Source organism: Pleurodeles waltl, chromosome 4_1 (genome assembly GCF_031143425.1).
Source record: "Pleurodeles waltl isolate 20211129_DDA chromosome 4_1, aPleWal1.hap1.20221129, whole genome shotgun sequence".
NCBI classification, from domain to species: Eukaryota; Metazoa; Chordata; class Amphibia; order Caudata; family Salamandridae; genus Pleurodeles; species Pleurodeles waltl.
The window spans coordinates 993,118,436-993,140,380 of NC_090442.1; the positions used below are offsets into that span (position 1 = coordinate 993,118,436).

A 21,945-nucleotide genomic window follows, 5' to 3' on the forward strand; every position below is an offset into this window, starting at 1 on the left:
GGGAAGCCTCGGGATTCCCTCTGCAGGCGGCGCTGTGGGGGCTCAGGGGGGACAGGTTTTGGTACTCACAGTATCAGAGTAGTCCTGGGGTCCCTCCTGAGGTGTTGGATCGCCACCAGCCGAGTCGGGGTCGCCGGGTGCAGTGTTGCAAGTCTCACGCTTCTTGCGGGGAGCTTGCAGGGTTCTTTAAAGCTGCTGGAAACAAAGTTGCAGCTTTTCTTGGAGCAGGTCCGCTGTCCTCGGGAGTTTCTTGTCTTTTTGAAGCAGGGGCAGTCCTCAGAGGATGTCGAGGTCGCTGGTCCCTTTGGAAGGCGTCGCTGGAGCAGGATCTTTGGAAGGCAGGAGACAGGCCGGTGAGTTTCTGGAGCCAAGGCAGTTGTCGTCTTCTGGTCTTCCTCTGCAGGGGTTTTCAGCTAGGCAGTCCTTCTTCTTGTAGTTGCAGGAATCTAATTTTCTAGGGTTCAGGGTAGCCCTTAAATACTAAATTTAAGGGAGTGTTTAGGTCTGGGGGGTTAGTAGCCAATGGCTACTAGCCCTGAGGGTGGGTACACCCTCTTTGTGCCTCCTCCCAAGGGGAGGGGGTCACAATCCTAACCCTATTGGGGGAATCCTCCATCTGCAAGATGGAGGATTTCTAAAAGTTAGAGTCACTTCAGCTCAGGACACCTTAGGGGCTGTCCTGACTGGCCAGTGACTCCTCCTTGTTTTTCTCATTATTTTCTCCGGCCTTGCCGCCAAAAGTGGGGCCTGGCCGGAGGGGGCGGGCAACTCCACTAGCTGGAGTGTCCTGCTGGGTTGGCACAAAGGAGGTGAGCCTTTGAGGCTCACCGCCAGGTGTGACAATTCCTGCCTGGGAGAGGTGTTAGCATCTCCACCCAGTGCAGGCTTTGTTACTGGCCTCAGAGTGACAAAGGCACTCTCCCCATGGGGCCAGCAACATGTCTCGGTTTGTGGCAGGCTGCTAAAACTAGTCAGCCTACACAGATAGTCGGTTAAGTTTCAGGGGGCACCTCTAAGGTGCCCTCTGTGGTGTATTTCTCAATAAAATGTACACTGGCATCAGTGTGCATTTATTGTGCTGAGAAGTTTGATACCAAACTTCCCAGTTTTCAGTGTAGCCATTATGGTGCTGTGGAGTTCGTGTTTGACAAACTCCCAGACCATATACTCTTATGGCTACCCTGCACTTACAATGTCTAAGGTTTTGTTTAGACACTGTAGGGGTACCATGCTCATGCACTGGTACCCTCACCTATGGTATAGTGCACCCTGCCTTAGGGCTGTAAGGCCTGCTAGAGGGGTGTCTTACCTATACTGCATAGGCAGTGAGAGGCTGGCATGGCACCCTGAGGGGAGTGCCATGTCGACTTACTCGTTTTGTCCTCACTAGCACACACAAGCTGGCAAGCAGTGTGTCTGTGCTGAGTGAGGGGTCTCCAGGGTGGCATAAGACATGCTGCAGCCCTTAGAGACCTTCCTTGGCATCAGGGCCCTTGGTACTAGAAGTACCAGTTACAAGGGACTTATCTGGATGCCAGGGTCTGCCAATTGTGGATACAAAAGTACAGGTTAGGGAAAGAACACTGGTGCTGGGGCCTGGTTAGCAGGCCTCAGCACACTTTCAATTGTAAACATAGCATCAGCAAAGGCAAAAAGTCAGGGGGCAACCATGCCAAGGAGGCATTTCCTTACACACATGCTGTGCATAGTCCGCCGTCTGGTGTTGGGTCGGAGTGTTACAAGTTGTTTTTCTTCAAAGAAGTCTTTTCGAGTCACGAGACCCAGGGACTCCTTCCACTTCGGTTCCATTGCGCATGGGCGTCGACTCCATCTTAGATTGTTTTTTTTCCGCCATCGGGTTTGGACGTGTTCCTTTTCGCTCCGTGTTTCGGGTCGGAAAGTTAGTCAGAATCAACGGAAAATTCGTTGGTATTGTTTCGTTCGGTATCGGGATAGTTAGGGCAAATCGACACCGAGCCTTAAAGAGCTCCGGTAACCCTTCGGGTATTTTCGATCCCCCGTCGGGGCCTGGTCGGCCCGACCGCGTGCAACATTGAGACTGATGGAACGGACCCCATTCCGATTCTGTCCTAAATGCCACAGTAAATATCCTTATACAGACCAACATTTGGTCTGTAACTTGTGCCTGTCCCCCGAGCACAAGGAAGAGTCGTGTGAGGCCTGTCGCGCGTTTCGGTCGAGAAAAACGCTCAGGGACCGAAGAGCCAGGAGGTTGCAGATGGCTTCCAAGCCGACAGGACAACAAGGGTTCGAGGAAGAAGAAGAAACTTTCTCCATCCGCGATTCGGATTCCGAAGAATTCGACGTCGACGAGCAACCAACCGTGAGTAAGACGTCGAAAGAAAGAACACACGAAAAAACAGACAAAGCCCAGGGGACGCCACTGCCAACAGGCCATGGCATAACCCATAAAGTAGGTGACCGTCCATCGGCACCGAAAAAGGGCGAACTGGGGCCGAAGTCATCCGACTCAGGTCGAGACACAGGCACGCAACACTCTCGGGACCGAGAGAGTGGTGCAGAAAAGGCTCGACACCGAGATAGCGGCACCGAAGCTACTCGACACAGAGACAGCGGCACCGAAGCTGCTCGGTACAGAGATAGCGGCACCGAAGATGGTCGGCACCGAGAGGCAAAGACACCGAAACAGAGAAAGATCTCGTCGGAGCCGAAAACAACTAAAGACACGGTTTCGGTGCTAAAACACCCGGCAACCGAACCAAAAACCAGTTCCTACTCAGAGGAACAATCACTGTCCTCCCAACTAAAAAGACACAGGTTTGAGGAGGAATTACAAACTACAGAGGTAGATCACACTCAAAAGCGGATCTTTATCCAAAGGGGTACAGGGAGAATCAGCACTCTTCCCCCAATCAGAAGAAAAAGGAAACTTGACTTCCAACAACAAGACAAGCCACCACAAGCAAAGGTGGTAAAGAGGGTAACTCCACCACCCTCTCCACCACAGTCAACTCATGTATCACCGGCACAGACTCCACCACAATCACCAGCTCATACCACCATGAGCCAGGATGATCAGGCAGCATGGGACCTCTATGATGCTCCAGTATCGGACAATATTCCAGAGCCGTACCCAACTAAACCCTCACCACCTGAGGACAGTACAGCATATGCACAGGTGGTAGCTAGGGCAGCCGAATTTCATAATGTATCTCTACATTCGGAGCCTATTGAGGATGACTTCCTCTTTAACACCCTGTCCTCCACCCACAGCCATTATCAAAGCCTTCCCATGCTCCCGGGAATGCTAAGGCACGCTAAACAGATTTTCAAGGAGCCTGTTAAAAGCAGAGCAATAACTCCAAGGGTGGAGAAAAAATACAAGGCACCGCCCACAGACCCTGCTTTTATTACATCACAACTGACACCAGATTCAGTAGTCATAGGAGCAGCTCGTAAAAGAGCCAACTCGCAGACATCAGGCGACGCACCACCTCCGGACAAGGAGAGCCGCAAGTTTGATGCAGCTGGGAAAAGGGTTGCAGCACAAGCTGCAAATCGGTGGCGCATCGCCAACTCGCAAGCACTCCTAGCGCGATACGACAGGGCCCATTGGGACGAGATGCAGCATCTCATCGAGCACTTCCCCAAAGAATTCCAGAAACGAGCGAAACAAGTGGTTGAAGAGGGGCAAAATATCTCCAACAACCAAATACGTTCTTCTATGGATGCAGCAGATACAGCTGCAAGAACAATAAATACTGCTGTGACAATAAGGAGGCACGCATGGCTGCGCACATCTGGCTTCAAACCTGAGATACAACAGGCAGTGCTGAATATGCCGTTCAATGAACAGCAGTTGTTTGGCCCAGAAGTGGACACTGCAATTGAAAAATTAAAAAAGTACACTGACACAGCCAAAGCCATGGGCGCACTCTATTCCCCGCAGGGCAGAGGCACATTTGGCACATTTCGCAAAACAACTTTCAGAGGAGGGTTTCGAGGTCAAGCCACAGAAGCCAGCACCTCACAAACAAGACCACCTACCTACCAGGGACAATATCAAAGGGGTGGCTTTCGAGGCCAATACAGAGGGGGCCAATTCCCAAGAAACCGGGGAAAGTTTCAGGGTCCCAAAACCCCTCAAAATAAACAGTGACTCACAGGTCACACAACCCTTTCACACAACACCAGTGGGGGGGAAGACTAAGCCAGTTCCACAAATCATGGGAAGAAATAACAACAGACACTTGGGTCTTAGCAATTATCCAACATGGTTATTGCATAGAATTTCTCCAACTCCCTCCAAATGTCCCACCGAAAACACACAATATGTCAAAACAGCATATATACCTTCTAGGACTAGAAGTTCAAGCATTACTGCAAAAAGACGCAATAGAATTGGTACCAAAAACACAAAAGAACACAGGAGTTTACTCATTGTACTTTCTAATACCGAAAAAGGACAAAACTCTGAGACCAATATTAGATCTCAGAACACTAAACACCTACATCAAATCAGACCACTTTCACATGGTCACGTTACAAGACGTAATACCACTACTGAAACAGCAAGACTACATGACAACGTTAGATCTAAAAGACGCGTATTTCCATATACCGATACATCCCTCGCACAGGAAATACCTAAGGTTCGTATTCAAAGGAATACATTACCAATTCAAAGTTTTGCCATTCGGAATAACAACAGCACCAAGAGTCTTTACAAAATGTCTAGCAGTAGTAGCTGCACATATCAGGAGGCAGCAAATACACGTGTTTCCGTACCTAGACGATTGGTTAATCAAAACCAACTCGCTAACAAAGTGTTCACACCACACAGATTATGTTATACAAACCCTTTACAAACTAGGTTTCTCCATCAACTATGCAAAGTCACACCTTTTGCCGCGTCAAACACAGCAATACTTAGGAGCGACAATCAACACAACAAAAGGGATAGCCACTCCAAGTCCACAAAGGGTTCAAAATTTTCACAAGGTGATACAAGCTATGTATCCAACACAAAAGATACACGCAAAGATGGTATTAAAACTCCTAGGCATGATGTCCTCATGCATAGCCATTGTCCCAAACGCAAGATTGCACATGCAGCCCTTACAACAGTGCCTAGCATCACAATGGTCACATGCACAGGGTCAACTTCTAGATCTGGTGTTGATAGACCGCCAAACATACATCTCGCTTCTATGGTGGAACAGTACAAATTTAAACCAAGGGCGGCCTTTCCAAGACACAGTGCCACAATACGTGATAACAACAGATGCTTCCATGACAGGGTGGGGAGCACACCTCAATCAACACAGCATCCAAGGACAATGGGACGTACATCAAACAAAGTTTCATATAAATCACCTAGAATTGTTAGCAGTATTTCTAGCGTTGAAAGCATTCCAACCAATGATAACCCACAAATACATTCTTGTCAAAACAGACAACATGACGACAATGTATTATTTAAACAAACAGGGGGCAACACACTCGACACAGTAGTGTCTCCTAACACAAAAAATATGGCATTGGGCAATTCACAACCACATTCGCCTAATAGCACAGTTTATTCCAGGGATCCAGAACCAGCTAGCAGACAATCTCTCTCGGGATCACCAACAGGTCCACAAATGGGAAATTCACCCCCAAATCCTAAACACTTACTTCCAAATTTGGGGAACACCTCAAATAGATCTATTTGCAACAAAAGAAAACGCAAAATGCCAAAACTTCGCATCCAGGTACCCACACCGCAAATCTCAAGGCAATGCTCTATGGATGAATTGGTCAGGGATACTTGCGTACGCTTTTCCCCCTCTCCCTCTCCTTCCATATCTAGTAAACAGATTGAGTCAAAACAAACTCAAACTCATACTAATAGCACCAACATGGGCAAGACAACCTTGGTATACCACACTACTAGACCTGTCAGTAGTACCTCATGTCAAACTACCCAACAGGCCAGATCTGTTAACACAACACAAACAACAGATCAGGCATCCAAACCCAGCATCGCTGAATCTAGCAATTTGGCTCCTGAAATCCTAGAATTTGGACACTTAAACCTCACACAAGAGTGTATGGAGGTCATAAAACAAGCTAGAAGACCATCCACTAGACACTGCTATGCAAGTAAATGGAAAAGATTTGTTTGTTACTGCCATAATAATCAAGTCCAACCATTGCATGCATCTCCAAAAGATGTAGTAGGATATTTACTACATTTACAAAAATCAAATCTAGCTTTCTCTTCCATAAAAATACATCTCGCAGCAATATCTGCTTACCTGCAGATTACTCATTCAACTTCCCTATTTAGAATACCTGTCATTAAAGCGTTTATGGAGGGCCTAAAGAGAATAATACCACCAAGGACACCACCTGTTCCTTCATGGAACCTCAACATTGTCTTGACAAGGCTCATGGGTCCACCTTTCGAACCCATGCATTCTTGTGAAATGCAATACTTAACGTGGAAAGTTGCATTTCTCATTGCCATCACATCTCTAAGAAGAGTAAGTGAAATACAGGCGTTTACCATACAAGAACCATTTATTCAAATACACAAAAATAAGGTCGTTCTAAGAACAAATCCAAAATTCTTACCAAAGGTTATCTCACCGTCCCACTTAAACCAAACAGTGGAATTACCAGTGTTCTTCCCACAGCCAGATTCAATAGCTGAAAGAGCACTACATACATTAGACATCAAAAGAGCGCTAATGTACTACATTGACAGGACAAAAGAAATTAGGAAGACAAAACAACTATTTATTGCCTCCCAAAAACCTCATACAGGAAATCCAATTTCAAAACAAGGTATCGCCAGATGGATAGTAAAGTGCATCCAAACCTGCTATCTTAAAGCAAAAAGAGAACTGCCTATTACACCAAAGGCACACTCAACCAGAAAGAAAGGTGCTACTATGGCCTTTCTCGGAAATATTCCAATGACCGAAATATGTAAGGCAGCAACATGGTCTACGCCTCATACATTTACTGAACACTACTGTGTAGATGTGTTATCTGCACAACAGGCCACAGTAGGTCAAGCCGTACTAAGAACTTTATTTCAAACTACTTCCACTCCTACAGGCTGAACCACCGCTTTTGGGGAGATAACTGCTTACTAGTCTATGCACAGCATGTGTATCTGCAGCTACACATGCCACCGAACAGAAAATGTCACTTACCCAGTGTACATCTGTTCGTGGCATTAGTCGCTGCAGATTCACATGCGCCCACCCTCCTCCCCGGGAGCCTGTAGCCGTTTAGAAGTAGATCTTGAACCTTTGTACTTTGGTTCTTAAAATAAACTAAGAAAAGATATTTTTCTATAACAAAAACCTATTGGCCTGGAATTGTCTCTGAGTGTGTGTTCCTCATTTATTGCCTGTGTGTATGTACAACAAATGCTTAACACTACTCCTTGGATAAGCCTGCTGCTCGACCACACTACCACAAAATAGAGCATTAGTATTATCTCTTTTTGCCACTATCTTACCTCTAAGGGGAACCCTTGGACTCTGTGCATACTATTCCTTACTTTGAAATAGTGCATACAGAGCCAACTTCCTACACCCTCATATAAGTCCCTAGTATATAGTACTTAGGTACCCAGGGCATTGGGGCACCAGGGGTTACCCATGGGCTTCAGCATATATTGTGCCACCCATGGGAGCCCATGCAAAATGTCTCTGAAGGCCTGCCATTTCAGCCTGCGTGAAAAGGTGCATGCACTCTTTCACTACAGGTCATTATAAGTCACCCCTATGGCAGACCCTCCTAGGCAAGAGGGCAGGGTGCAGGTACCCGTGTGTGAGGGCACCCCTGCATGAGTAGAGGTGCCCCTATGAACTCCAGCTCCATTTTCCTTGATTTCGTAAGTGGAGGGAAGCCATTTTACCTGTGTAATGGACACAGGTGTCCAACTACATAATGGTAACCCCGAACCCGGGCATGTTTGGTATCAAACATGACGGAACCATACCCCAATACTGTTGCCAGTATTGGTTGTATGATTTCATGCACTCTGGGAGCTCCTTAGAGGACCCCAAGCATTGCTCCTACCAGTCTACTTGGGTTTTCTGGGCAGCCTGCGCTGCTGCCACCCCATAGACAGGATTCTGGCCTCCTGCTGCTTGACCAGCTCAAGCAGAGGGAGGCAGAACAAAAGATTTCCTTTGGGAGAGGGAGGCAACACCCTCTCCCTTTGGAAATAAGTGTTACATGGATTGGGAGGAGGTAGCCTCCCCAAGCCACCAGTATGCTTTGAAAGGCGCATTTGGTGCCTTACATGCATAAACCGGTTTGCACCAGTCCAGGGACCCCTGGTCCCTGCTCTGGAGTGAAACTAGACAATGGAAAGAGAGTGACCACTCCCCTGTCTATCACCACCCCAGGGGTGGTGCCCAGAGCTCCTCCAAGTGGGCACTTGATTCTGTCATCTTGAATCCAAAGTGGCCAGAGGCCCCCTGGGAGCATCTGAGTGGCCAGGTGAGGCAGGTGGCGCCACAGCCCCCTCCTTATAGGTGGTCACCCTGCTAGGTGACCAGTCCCCCTTCCTCAGCTATTTAGGGTCTCCTTTCCGGGTGGGTCTTAAGATTTGACGTGCAAGATTCCAGCAGGACTTCTTTGCATCTTTTACTTCATCTTCTGGCCACCAGGAGTGCAACTAGGCCCTCCAGGAACCAACAATATGCAACTCCCTGCAACATTGTTTCTCAGGCACCTTCCAGCAACTGCAACATTTCCCTTGCTGTGCATCCTCTGAGGGCGACGAGTCTTCAGCCTAAGCAACTAGGAATGTCCCTTGGAGTGAAGGAGTCACTCACCTGCATTCGCAGGCACCAACTGCAATGATGACCAGCTGCGTGTTCCTCAAACCTCTGGAACTGCGTTGATCCTGCATCACAGGTGGTGGTCTGGAATGTCCCCTTGGTCCTCTCTACCAGCTGCCCAACTTGGGGGACGGTAAGCCCTTGCCTCTCCTTGCAGGACAGTAACCCTGTGCACCGCGACTCTTGCGGCTACCAAGGCGTGTTTGTTCTTCCTTCAAGGGATCTGCAGGCTCTGTATAGCCCGACCTCCAGCACTCTTCCCTGCAAAGCACAGCCTCCTGCCTGCTGCTCCAGCGACGTGGTACTCCTCTCCAGGTGTGCTGAGTAAGCCTTACTGCGACTCCTGGGTCTGCTGCCTCCTCCTCTTCTTGTGACTCTCCCAACTGCTATGGGTCACCTCGGACTCCCCTCCTTAGGTCAAGTCTCCTGGGCCGTGCTGGTCTGCTTCAGCTGTGCAAAACCACCTTCACCGGCTCTTGCTTTTGCCAAGGCTTGTTCATGGTTTTCCAGCACCACTGACTGACTGCATCAAGACCGCCGACATGGGGCATCATTTGCATCACTCCTGGAGCCCCTTTTCTGCTCCTGTGCTGTACTGCTGACTTTCTTCATCCACAGTCGACCTGGTTCTGAATCTACAGAAGGGTGGGTAGTGGCTCCTGCCACAGCAGGATACTCCAACTCGAACTGGACTTGGTCCCCTTCTTTTGCAGGTCCTTTTCTGTCAGGCACCACCTTTGGTGTCATTCAGTCTTGTCTTGCACAGTCCTTCTCCAAAGTTCTCCTGTGGGTTTGGGGAAAAACCTGGTACCTTTTGGGGTCCCTAGTTCCTCCAGCTCCCCTCTACTGATTCCCCTTCCTTGGGTGGGGGACTGCCTTTCACATTTGACTTACTTAGAATATGGTTTGGTCTCCCCCTAAAGCCTTCACTATTTGCTACTGTGTTCTATGCTAATCACTGACTTCTAATGTGTGTATAATAGTGTGTTTACTCACCTCTTAGTTGAGTATTGCCTAAACAGTATTTTAGCATTTGTATTACCTTAATAAAGTACCTTTACTTTTGTAACACTGTGTAGTTCTTTCATGTGTGTAAGTGCTGTGTGGCTGTAGTGGTTTTGCATAAGCTTTGCATGTCTCCTAGATAAGCCTTGGCTGCTCATCCACAGTTGCCTCTAGAGAGTCCTGGCTTCCTAGACACTGTCTACACCTCACTAATAGGGGATATCTGGTGTAAGGTGATAACACCATAGGTACTCAACACACACCAGGCCAGCTTCCTACACCCAGTGAGTGTGCCCAGTCATGTTTTCACACATGGTTTGCACCACATCATGCAGTCTACATGCAATTTGTATGGGGGTCCTTTAGGGTGGCATAATACATGTTTCAGCCCTTAAGGACCCATTTTAGTACCCATGACTTGGGTATCCGGAGTATCATTTACTAGGGACTTACAGGGCAGCTAAAATGTGGGCCAACTGAACACAGTTAGACCATTTCACTCACTTATGGAAAAGAACACTGGCACTGGGGCCTGGTTAGCAGGGACCCTGTGCACTGTTAGATTCAAAAACCTGCATCTAGTTGTTCAAATTGGACAGCCTGCAAAAAGCCTGGTTTACTACAGTATTTAACTGAAACCGTGGTTGCATTTGTGGACTATGCTAAAATTCTATTAAGAAACCTCGTGGTTATTAGGAGAGTGAATTCTCTATATAAAGTAATGTTTACATCTGTGCAGGTATAAATAGTGTCTTCTAATGACAGTTTAGCTGCATTGTGATAAGTAACTCAAATTTTAGCTTTGCGTTGTAGTAATCTTTGACTGTGTGTTTATTAGTGCAGTTGATCTAACTTAAGTGAATACTTGTGTCTGTATATGTATATATAACAGCGGCAGTCACATCTTTGTAATTATAATTAGGACCTGCTTACCATGAGAAGGGCATTTTTTGGTTTCCTAGTAACTTAGGTGTCGTTTGATGAATCGTTATGAAACTTCCACAAAAAATGGTTATTCACCTCAGCTCCTTCTTGGAAAGTCAAGTGGACACAGAGGGGAAAAAAGGAGGTTCCAAAACACAATTTCCTCCTGCAATTCCCATAGGGATTTTTATACAGTGCTACCCTGTAAATCCGTTCAGTAGTCTCTGAGAAATAAAGATTCAAAAAGTATGTATATCTGGATGGTTGGGCTCATGGGACTCTTGTGAAAGTCCCACGTGCACGCACCTTAAATAATGTATCAATCCAATTGATTGAAAAAAAACCAAAGGTTTTAGTGACGTTACAGTTGGGTATTCCAATAATATCTTACTTTTCATTAAAGTAAATTCCTAGAAATTCACTGATAAAAAAACAACGGTTAAGGGATGTTCTAGTTAGGTGAAAAGATAGCCCTTAAAACTAACAAAACCTCTGAAATTCACCAATTATAGTATATTGCATAATTATAGCTTGTGCCCTAAAGTAATTATAACTCTCAACCTCGCCATGCACTGCTTGTACCCTTACATATTACATCCCTCATGACCCTTTCAATGGCTGCATTGATGTCATCAATGTCATTTCAAATTTCATTAGAGATGTTATCTACGGAGGGCTCTAAGGCGATTATAACATACCACCACTAAAGGGCAGAATGTTTTAATAAATAAAACAAAGGCCCCACGGAGCCCGAGGGGACTGGAATCCCCTGGGGCTCTCTGAAGCCTTTGTGTGACAAGCATTTGAATGTTGGAGCTCGGGCTATTCCCAGCCACTTGTAGCCTGGAGCACTCCATTGTTTTCAATGGAGCTCCCAACATTCCAGTGTTCTAATAAATAAAATAAATTTGTGCTCAATCCCTGGTAGCATCATACATAGCCATAAGGCGTAAATTAAAGGCAATGTGAAAAGTATTTAAGCAGAGCATACACATTAGAAATGCTCACAAAAAAATTCCATTACCAATTTTAAAATAAAATAAAAGTTTAGAAGTAAAATAAGACCAACCCAACAAAAATCCAATAAGCTGGACCAGCGATTTATATTTTGGAACATTTAAGTGAAAATAGTGCCAAAAACCACAAAGTGCCAATGACAGTCTACGGTAGCAGTACCAGAACATTGGTGCAATTTAAGGCCAAGCACAATGAACCCCTCGTCAGATTCAAGTGTAGCTAGACAGGAGGTCAACCAACCGATCCTTGGAGTCCATTTATTTTTTCAAGGTACGTAAGGGAGTCCAGTCCTTCATAGCTCCTCTCAGGTCACAAACAGCAGGTCCAGTCCTTTTCTGATTTTCCACAGGTGCATTAAATGTTTTGAGGGTAAAAGTTCCAGGGGGCAACCCAACCCACGTTTTCAGCACTATTGCAACAATCCCACAATGTGCCCCTCACCCTCAACAGCCCCATGAATGTTTGAATTTCAGATTAACAGTTAATACATCTATAAATCTTGAATGTTAATTTATGTAAAACTAGTGAATGGGTTTACACCTGAACACTAAAAGCATGCAGTCTGGGTAAAGATCAGCTTTCTGCCAATTTTGGTATAATTCTGTTCAGCCGTTTTGGCTGTAGTGCTGTCAAAAATTCCCTAGGGAAATTGTATGGGGAGAAAGTGTTTTGGGATCTCCCTCTCCCCTTTTTCTCAGGTCCTGCTTGACAGATCACCATGAAACTTTCCATGAAGGAGATAAGGTGGTTGCTAGAGCTTCCAGGTGAAGGGCATTTTATGTCATTAATAACTGTCTCTGTTTGACTAATGTGCACAAAACAATAAAAAAAAAAAAAAATCATCCACCTTGACTCCTTCATGGAAAGATTTGTGCTGGTACACCAAGCAGGGGGACAAGAAAAAGGGAGTGACATTTTCCATTTTAATTCCTGTAGAAAATGTTGCTTTCTAATAAAATGGCTGAACTAAATTATAGCAAATTTGGGAAAAAGTTTAACCTTTACTCAGAGGGCATGATTTTTGTGATTTGGCATAATCCATTTAGCCATTTTTGAGGAATTAGTGTTTAAAGAGTGGCTGGGCTTGAACATGAAGGGCTAATGTTCAGAAAAAGTTAGGCAAAACTGGATGGGTAGTCGACCGAAAGTCCTGTGCTGCCGAAGAGTTAAAAAAATATATATATATTCCCTTCTGATTGGTTGAGGGAGTATTTACTCCAACTGGTCTTTTGATCTAATTGGTTGGTTGAAACGCTGAAGAAAATATTTGGGACTCGATCCCCATGTCCTGAAGAAAAGAATTAAAGGCCACACAAGAGAGCAAGGTGGTCACTAGCGGTAGTGCCAAGTGGGGAAGTCCCAAAGGAATCCTTTAAGTCCAATTAAAAAAACATAAGTTTTGGTTGCTAGTATCATTACCTTGATACTAAAAAAAACGTGCAGTAAACCACCGCTGTGTAGGCCCTAGCCAGTCCACTGCTTGTTGGTCCCAGTAGCTTAGGAAGCAAGAGCCTAAATGGCTTATTCTGGTAGCTGATGGGTCCATATTTGTTAAATGTCACATCTTTCATAGTGTGTATTTAAGCTTGCTTGTACCAGAACCTCTGAAAAACAGAGTTCTCCTAATACACTATGTGTCATAGCTGTGGTACTTAAAGTGGCTATTAATAAATGAGATTGTGACCAGGACACTCTCTGGCTCTAGGGTCATTTTTCACAAACCTTCTCCTATTGAGAGATGGGTAAGTGGGACACTTCACGTTGCTTAGGGCACTATCAATGTATTCTGAGAAGTACAGTCTCCAAAATGAAAACCTGATATTGCCTGAGATTTGTCTGAATAATGGGCATTAAAATGCAGTCAGTGTCATTGCCCTTTAAAGGTTCACATTTACAGAAGAGGGATCCATCCAGGCCTGTTGGAAATGAAGGCTGCAGGCAGCTACACATCTCAATGTGGTAGTGACATAAATGTTGTTGTATTTAGAGAGTTTCCCATAAATATAATTGTGCAGATTATTTAAAAAACCAGCATTGACAAAGCCAGTAGTTATTACTTTGTGTGACGTTAGCTGGCATTTTGGGCTTTGTCAATGCTTATTGCCAATGCTAAACAGCACTAACAAAAACAAAAAATGGATGTCACAATCTTGAGAATGTATGTATCAACACATGCACCGAGGTGGCCTTTTTTAACACCTTTAATTTACCATTGCTAGATGACAGTTACCTATATTTTGGGTGGAAATTAACCGATTTTAAAGGGTTGTGAAAGTGCATATATATACATAGAAAGAAGCTGTCCAGTAGGAAATTGCTGAGTCTTCCAAGAATGGCAGATAAGGTGAAAGGGGGATGAATGAGGAATGCAACTCAACACTATCTAGGTGAAGGTGGCAGTGGTAGAGCAACAGATGAACTGGAGAGTAGAAACACATCATAAAAAGCTGAGCAGGATGCAGAGAATTGGGGTGAGGAACGGATGAATGGAGCAACTCAGAGATCATGGGGAGGTGGGGACTAATAAGGGAAGTAGCACCTGAGAGACTGGGAAAGAAAACACATGCACTCCAATGAAGTGCTGAAATAAACAAAAGTTCCATGAATCAAAGCTGTCTGTAGGTGAGACCTATTTGGCATGTTTCAGAGTAAAAGTGAATTGGTACGTAGGGCTCAGTTCAGAGCTTGCTTACAGGAAAGCATCTGTAGACCTGGATCAGACCCTCCTCCACCCATGACATCGCCACGACGACACCCAGTGGCTACAAGATGATACTCCGCACCAACAAACAGGGAGGAGGTATTGCCATTGTCCAGAAAGAAACACTGCTGCACCGCCACCGAAGAAAACACTACACCTATCATGGAGCACCTTAACTTCCAGCTCCAAATAGGCCGAAGAATGACCATCAGAGGCACCCTTGCCTACAGAACCTCAGGACCACACCCCAAATTCTGCAACACCATACCCAAATTCATCAGACCCCCTAGAAATCCACTCCAGATACTATATTTTCCTAGGCAACCTCAACTTCCACCTCAACGGCCCAAAAGACACATACGGCACTAACATACTGGAAACGAGCAACATCAGCCTCACTCAGCTTGTCACCCGACCACACAGAACTCACGCAGAACTTGATCTTCACCGCCAGTGACGGATTTAAGTGCAGTCATGTCACCTGGACTGACCACGCCATTGTCCACTTCACCTTCACAGAATTCCCTGACACCAGCACCAAGCCACCCTGCTCTGCCCACCACAGCTGGAACAAAGTGACTAAAGCCCAATGGACTGACGCCCTCAACACCACCCAGCCTGACTCCGCAACCAACCTGGAAAAAGTTAACCAGGATCACTAATTGCAATGACAGAGTTCCCCCCGAACCCCCACCTCCCACCACCTTCCCGTTAAGCCTGCCAAGACCATGTGAGCCACCAAGCAAGTCAGATGATACACACCAGAACACAGGAACCAAAAACACAACTGCAAACAACTGGAAAGAAGATGGTGCACCAGCAGAGACCCCACAGACCGAGCTACCTTCATGTAAGCCCTGTAAAATACCACCAACATCTCAAGGACATGATAAGACGCACATTAGCAGACCACATGGATGCAACCACCAACAGCAAGGAACTCTTCATCATAGTCTTATTCATCTGCCCAATGTCCCCCTTCCCTCAAGGTTCATCCCTCAGCCCGACCCTGTTTAACACCTCTGTGAGACCCCTGGCCGACATTGTCATGGCCTCAACATCATATCTTAAGCAGACGACACCCAGCTCATCCTCTAGCGAATGGAAGATGCCCCCACCACCAGAACCAACTTCCACAATATCATGATTAATGTCTCTGACTGGGTGAAGACCAACTGCCTGAAACTCAACACGGACAAGATGGAAGTGCTGATTTTTGGGAACACCAACTCCCAAAGGGATGACACCAGATGCCCCGCCGAAATCGATCCCACTCCCTCTACAGACCATGCCTGCAACCTCTGCATCATCCTGGTCGGCAAACTCACCATGAAATGCCAGATCAATGCTGTCTCATCCACCTGCTTTCTCACCCTCCGCGTGCTCCAAAAAGACTTTTAGATGGATCCTTGTCTGTACCAGGAAAGCTGTCACTCAAGCCCTTGTCATCAGCCTCCTGGACTACAGAAACGCACTCTAAGCTGGAATCACCTCCCTCCTGAGGAGACTTCAGACAATACAGAACTCAGTAGCCAGACTGATCCTTGACCTCCCCAAAAAGACTTTCCTTACCCCCACCTCAGGAACCTTCACTGGCTCCCCAGTGAGAAAAGATGCCATTTCAAGATACTGACACACGCCTGCAAAGCCCTTCGCAACAGCATGCCTTCAAGACACGGGACCAGCATACAACCACCGTCTGAACTTCCACCAACCTTCAAGACACCTGCGCCCCACCGCCTTCGCACACATAAACTGCTTCTGCCAAAGCCACAGTGGAGGCCATTCCTTCTCCTACCTCGCCACCAGAGCCTGGAACAACCTTCCCCTACACCCTCGATCTTCACCCTCTGTCACTGACTCAAGACTTGGCTTTTCGAATGAGCCTGCGAGGCCCAGCGCTTGGATACCCTCACGGGTGAGTAGCTGTGCTTTAGAAATACCTTTTGATTGATTGATTGGGGGCTTATTGTTGGGGTGTTTTGCACTGGCTCCTAGGCGAAGGCGGTTTGGGGAACAGAGTCACTGGGCATTGGCAGGGACCATTAGCCATCAGTAATATCGTTTTGGCTGAAAACTGCCCAAACAGGATTACAAGTAGTGCAGCCTTAAAACATCAAGATTTCCTGTGTGTGATAATACTGCAATAACACTGGCAGGAATTATGGATTTATGTGTAGAAGTTGGTGTAGTAATACATTTTGGAATTAAATTCCTCATACTTTATAGCGATATTGTGGGAATCAACTTCTGATCGAACAAGAATTCTGGTTCCTGCAAAAATATATACCCCTGATATCACTAAGTTGGGTATTACTGTTACTTAGTTGTGGAGCACTCCCTATGAGGTCCATTGCATTTTGTCCATGGCACTCCTGACTTGGTAATGTTTCATCAGGTTTCCTTCAGCTGCAATCTGTTGGCAGGTTGACTAGGGAATGTTGGTTGAAAAAGGGTATTTCTAATGATTCCTCTTGCATTACATATTATTTATCGATGCACTTTATTTATTCATTCTGACTGGCTCTGCAATGCCTTTTCCCTTTGACCATGCTCCCATTTTATCTGATCAGTGTATGCTTTATTTTTAGATTGCTACTTTGCAAACCTGTAACAAGTACATGTTTGTTTCTTCCAGCTTGTGATTGCGATGCCAGAGGCATTCAGACTCCACAGTGCAATCGTACTACTGGTTTATGTATTTGTAATGAGGGAGTGGAAGGACCCCGGTGTGATAAGTGTGCACGTGGATACTCTGGTACATTCCCAGACTGTACACCATGCCACCAGTGTTTTACCCTTTGGGATACCCTTATTCAAGAAATGAGTAACCGGACACAGAAATTTCTCCAAAGAGCAAATGACCTGAAAGTAACTGGAGTCACTGGGCCTTATCAAGAGACCATCCACACAGTCGAAGAAAAACTGAAGGAAATCAAAAGCATTCTTGCACACAATCCGGCTGCACAGCCTCTGGAAAACATAGAAAATCTTTTTGAAGAAGCAGAGTGAGTATTTTGAAAATGTTAAATGTTATATTGTTTGATGTGGAGATTGTGTAATTGTAGGAAGTTGGCTCTGTATGTGCTATTTCAAAGTAAGGAATAGCATGCACAGAGTCCAAGGGTTCCCCTTAGAGGTAAAATAGTGGTAAAAATAGATAATACTAATGCTCTATTTTGTGGTAGTGTGGTCGAGCAATAGGCTTATCCAAGGAGTAGTGTTAAGCATTTGTTGTACATACACATAGACAATAAATGAGGTACACACACTCAGAGACAAATCCAGCCAATAGGTTTTTATATAGAAAAATATCTTTTCTTAGTTTATTTTAAGAACCACAGGTTCAAATTCTACATGTAATATCTCATTCGAAAGGTATTGCAGGTAAGTACTTTAGGAACTTCAAATCATCAAAATTGCATGTATACTTTTAAAGTTATTCACAAATAGCTGTTTTAAAAGTGGACACTTAGTGCAATTTTCACAGTTCCTAGGGGAGGTAAGTATTTGTTAGGTTAACCAGGTAAGTAAGACACTTACAGGGCTTAGTTCTTGGTCCAAGGTAGCCCACCGTTGGGGGTTCAGAGCAACCCCAAAGTCACCACACCAGCAGCTCAGGGCCGGTCAGGTGCAGAGTTCAAAGTGGTGCCCAAAACACATAGGCTAGAATGGAGAGAAGGGGGTGCCCCGGTTCCGGTCTGCTTGCAGGTAAGTACCCGCGTCTTCGGAGGGCAGACCAGGGGGGTTTTGTAGGGCACCGGGGGGGACACAAGTCCACACAGAAATTTCACCCTCAGCAGCGCGGGGGCGGCCGGGTGCAGTGTAGAAACAAGCGTCGGGTTTGTAATGGAAGTCAATGGGAGATCTAGGGATCTCTTCAGCGCTGCAGGCAGGCAAGGGGGGGGTTCCTCGGGGAAACCTCCACTTGGTCAAGGGAGAGGGACTCCTGGGGGTCACTCCTCCAGTGAAAGTCCGGTCCTTCAGGTCCTGGGGGCTGCGGGTGCAGGGTCTCTCCCAGGTGTCGGAACTTAGGATTCAAAGAGTCGCGGTCAGGGGAAGCCTCGGGATTCCCTCTGCAGGCGGCGCTGTGGGGGCTCAGGGGGGACAGGTTTTTGTACTCACAGTCTTAGAGTAGTCCTGGGGTCCCTCCTGAGGTGTTGGATCGCCACCAGCCGAGTCGGGGTCGCCGGGTGCAGTGTTGCAAGTCTCACGCTTCTTGCGGGGAGCTTGCAGGGTTCTTTAAAGCTGCTGGAAACAAAGTTGCAGCTTTTCTTGGAGCAGGTCCGCTGTCCTCGGGAGTTTCTTGTCTTTTCGAAGCAGGGGCAGTCCTCAGAGGATGTCGAGGTCGCTGGTCCCTTTGGAAGGCGTCGCTGGAGCAGGATCTTTGGAAGGCAGAAGACAGGCCGGTGAGTTTCTGGAGCCAAGGCAGTTGTCGTCTTCTGGTCTTCCTCTGCAGGGGTTTTCAGCTAGGCAGTCCTTCTTCTTGTAGTTGCAGGAATCTAATTTTCTAGGGTTCAGGGTAGCCCTTAAATACTAAATTTAAGGGCGTGTTTAGGTCTGGGGGGTTAGTAGCCAATGGCTACTAGCCCTGAGGGTGGGTACACCCTCTTTGTGCCTCCTCCCAAGGGGAGGGGGTCACAATCCTAACCCTATTGGGGGAATCCTCCATCTGCAAGATGGAGGATTTCTAAAAGTCAGAGTCACCTCAGCTCAGGACACCTTAGGGGCTGTCCTGACTGGCCAGTGACTCCTCCTTGTTGCTTTCTTTGTTCCCTCCAGCCTTGCCGCCAAAAGTGGGGGCCGTGGCCGGAGGGGGCGGGCAACTCCACTAAGCTGGAGTGCCCTGCTGGGCTGTGACAAAGGGGTGAGCCTTTGAGGCTCACCGCCAGGTGTTACAGCTCCTGCCTGGGGGAGGTGTTAGCATCTCCACCCAGTGCAGGCTTTGTTACTGGCCTCAGAGTGACAAAGGCACTCTCCCCATGGGGCCAGCAACATGTCTCTGGTGTGGCAGGCTGCTGGAACTAGTCAGCCTACACAGACAGTCGGTTAAGTTTCAGGGGGCACCTCTAAGGTGCCCTCTGTGGTGTATTTTACAATAAAATGTACACTGGCATCAGTGTGCATTTATTGTGCTGAGAAGTTTGATACCAAACTTCCCAGTTTTCAGTGTAGCCATTATGGTGCTGTGGAGTTCGTGTTTGACAGACTCCCAGACCATATACTCTTATGGCTACCCTGCACTTACAATGTCTAAGGTTTTGTTTAGACACTGTAGGGGTACCAGGCTCATGCACTGGTACCCTCACCTATGGTATAGTGCACCCTGCCTTAGGGCTGTAAGGCCTGCTAGAGGGGTGTCTTACCTATACTGCATAGGCAGTGAGAGGCTGGCATGGCACCCTGAGGGGAGTGCCATGTCGACTTACTCGTTTTGTCCTCACTAGCACACACAAGCTGGCAAGCAGTGTGTCTGTGCTGAGTGAGAGGTCTCCAGGGTGGCATAAGACATGCTGCAGCCCTTAGAGACCTTCCTTGGCATCAGGGCCCTTGGTACTAGAAGTACCAGTTACAAGGGACTTATCTGGATGCCAGGGTCTGCCAATTGTGGATACAAAAGTACAGGTTAGGGAAAGAACACTGGTGCTGGGGCCTGGTTAGCAGGCCTCAGCACACTTTCAATTGTAAACATAGCATCAGCAAAGGCAAAAAGTCAGGGGGCAACCATGCCAAGGAGGCATTTCCTTACACAACCCCCCCCCCAAACGAAAGAGGATGAGACTAACCTTTCCCAAGAGAGTCTTCATTTTCTAAGTGGAAGAACCTGGAAAGGCCATCTGCATTGGCATGGGCAGTCCCAGGTCTGTGTTCCACTATAAAGTCCATTCCCTGTAGGGAGATGGACCACCTCAACAGTTTAGGATTTTCACCTTTCATTTGCATCAGCCATTTGAGAGGTCTGTGGTCAGTTTGAACTAGGAAGTGAGTCCCAAAGAGGTATGGTCTCAGCTTCTTCAGGGACCAAACCACAGCAAAGGCCTCCCTCTCAATGGCACTCCAACGCTGCTCCCTGGGGAGTAACCTCCTGCTAATGAAAGCAACAGGCTGGTCAAGGCCATCATCATTTGTTTGGGACAAAACTGCCCCTATCCCATGTTCAGAGGCATCAGTCTGCACAATGAACTGCTTAGAATAATCTGGAGCTTTTAGAACTGGTGCTGAGCACATTGCTTGTTTCAGGGTGTCAAAGGCCTGTTGGCATTCCACAGTCCAGTTCACTTTCTTGGGCATTTTCTTGGAGGTGAGTTCAGTGAGGGCTGTCACAATGGATCCATATCCCTTCACAAACCTCCTGTAATACCCAGTCAAGCCAAGGAATGCCCTGACTTGAGTCTGGGTTTTTGGAGCTACCCAGTCCAGAATAGTCTGGATCTTGGGTTGGAGTGGCTGAACTTGGCCTCCACCTACAAGGTGGCCCAAGTAAACCACAGTTCCCTGCCCTATCTGGCATTTGGATGCCTTGATAGAGAGGCCTGCAGATTGTAGAGCCTTCAAAACCTTCTTCAGGTGGACCAGGTGATCCTGCCAGGTGGAGCTGAAGACAGCAATATCATCAAGATAAGCTGTGCTAAAGGACTCCAAGCCAGCAAGGACTTGATTCACCAACCTTTGGAAGGTGGCAGGGGCATTCTTTAAACCAAAGGGCATAACAGTAAACTGGTAATGCCCATCAGGTGTGGAGAATGCTGTTTTCTCTTTTGCTCCAGGTGCCATTTTTATTTGCCAGTACCCTGCTGTCAAGTCAAAGGTACTTAAGAATTTGGCAGCACCTAATTTGTCTATGAGCTCATCAGCTCTTGGAATTGGATGAGCATCTGTCTTGGTGACAGAATTGAGCCCTCTGTAGTCCACACAAAACCTCATCTCTTTCTTTCCATCTTTGGTGTGAGGTTTGGGGACTAAGACCACTGGGCTAGCCCAGGGGCTGTCAGAGCGCTCAATTACTCCCAGTTCCAGCATCTTGTGGACTTCCACCTTGATGCTTTCCTTAACATGGTCAGACTGTCTAAAGATTTTGTTTTTGACAGGCATGCTGTCTCCTGTGTCCACATCATGGGTACACAGGTGTGTCTGACCAGGGGTTAAGGAGAAGAGTTCAGGAAACTGTTGTAGGACTCTCCTACAATCAGCTTGCTGTTGGCCAGAGAGGGTGTCTGAGTAGATCACTCCATCTACTGTGCCATCTTTTGGGTCTGATGACAGAAGATCAGGGAGAGGTTCACTCTCTGCCTCCTGATCCTCATCTGTTACCATCAACAGATTCACATCAGCCCTGTCGTGGAAGAGCTTAAGGCGGTTCACATGGATCACCCTCTTGGGGCTCCTGCTTGTGCCCAGGTCCACCAGGTAGGTGACCTGACTCTTCCTTTCTAGCACTGGGTAAGGGCCACTCCATTTGTCCTG

The 21,945-nt window shown here is 46.8% G+C and overlaps 1 protein-coding gene across 2 annotated transcripts in view; it reads left to right on the forward strand.

The window, feature by feature from the left end:
- LAMB1 (laminin subunit beta 1) overlaps positions 1-21,945 on the forward strand; it is a 728,031-nt gene that overhangs the window by 558,822 nt on the left and 147,264 nt on the right. For both annotated transcript variants that reach the window (XM_069229822.1, XM_069229821.1), the window contains one exon: positions 17,120-17,489. In XM_069229822.1, coding sequence (XP_069085923.1) covers positions 17,120-17,489 — 370 coding nt within the window. The remainder of the gene's footprint in view (positions 1-17,119; positions 17,490-21,945) is intronic.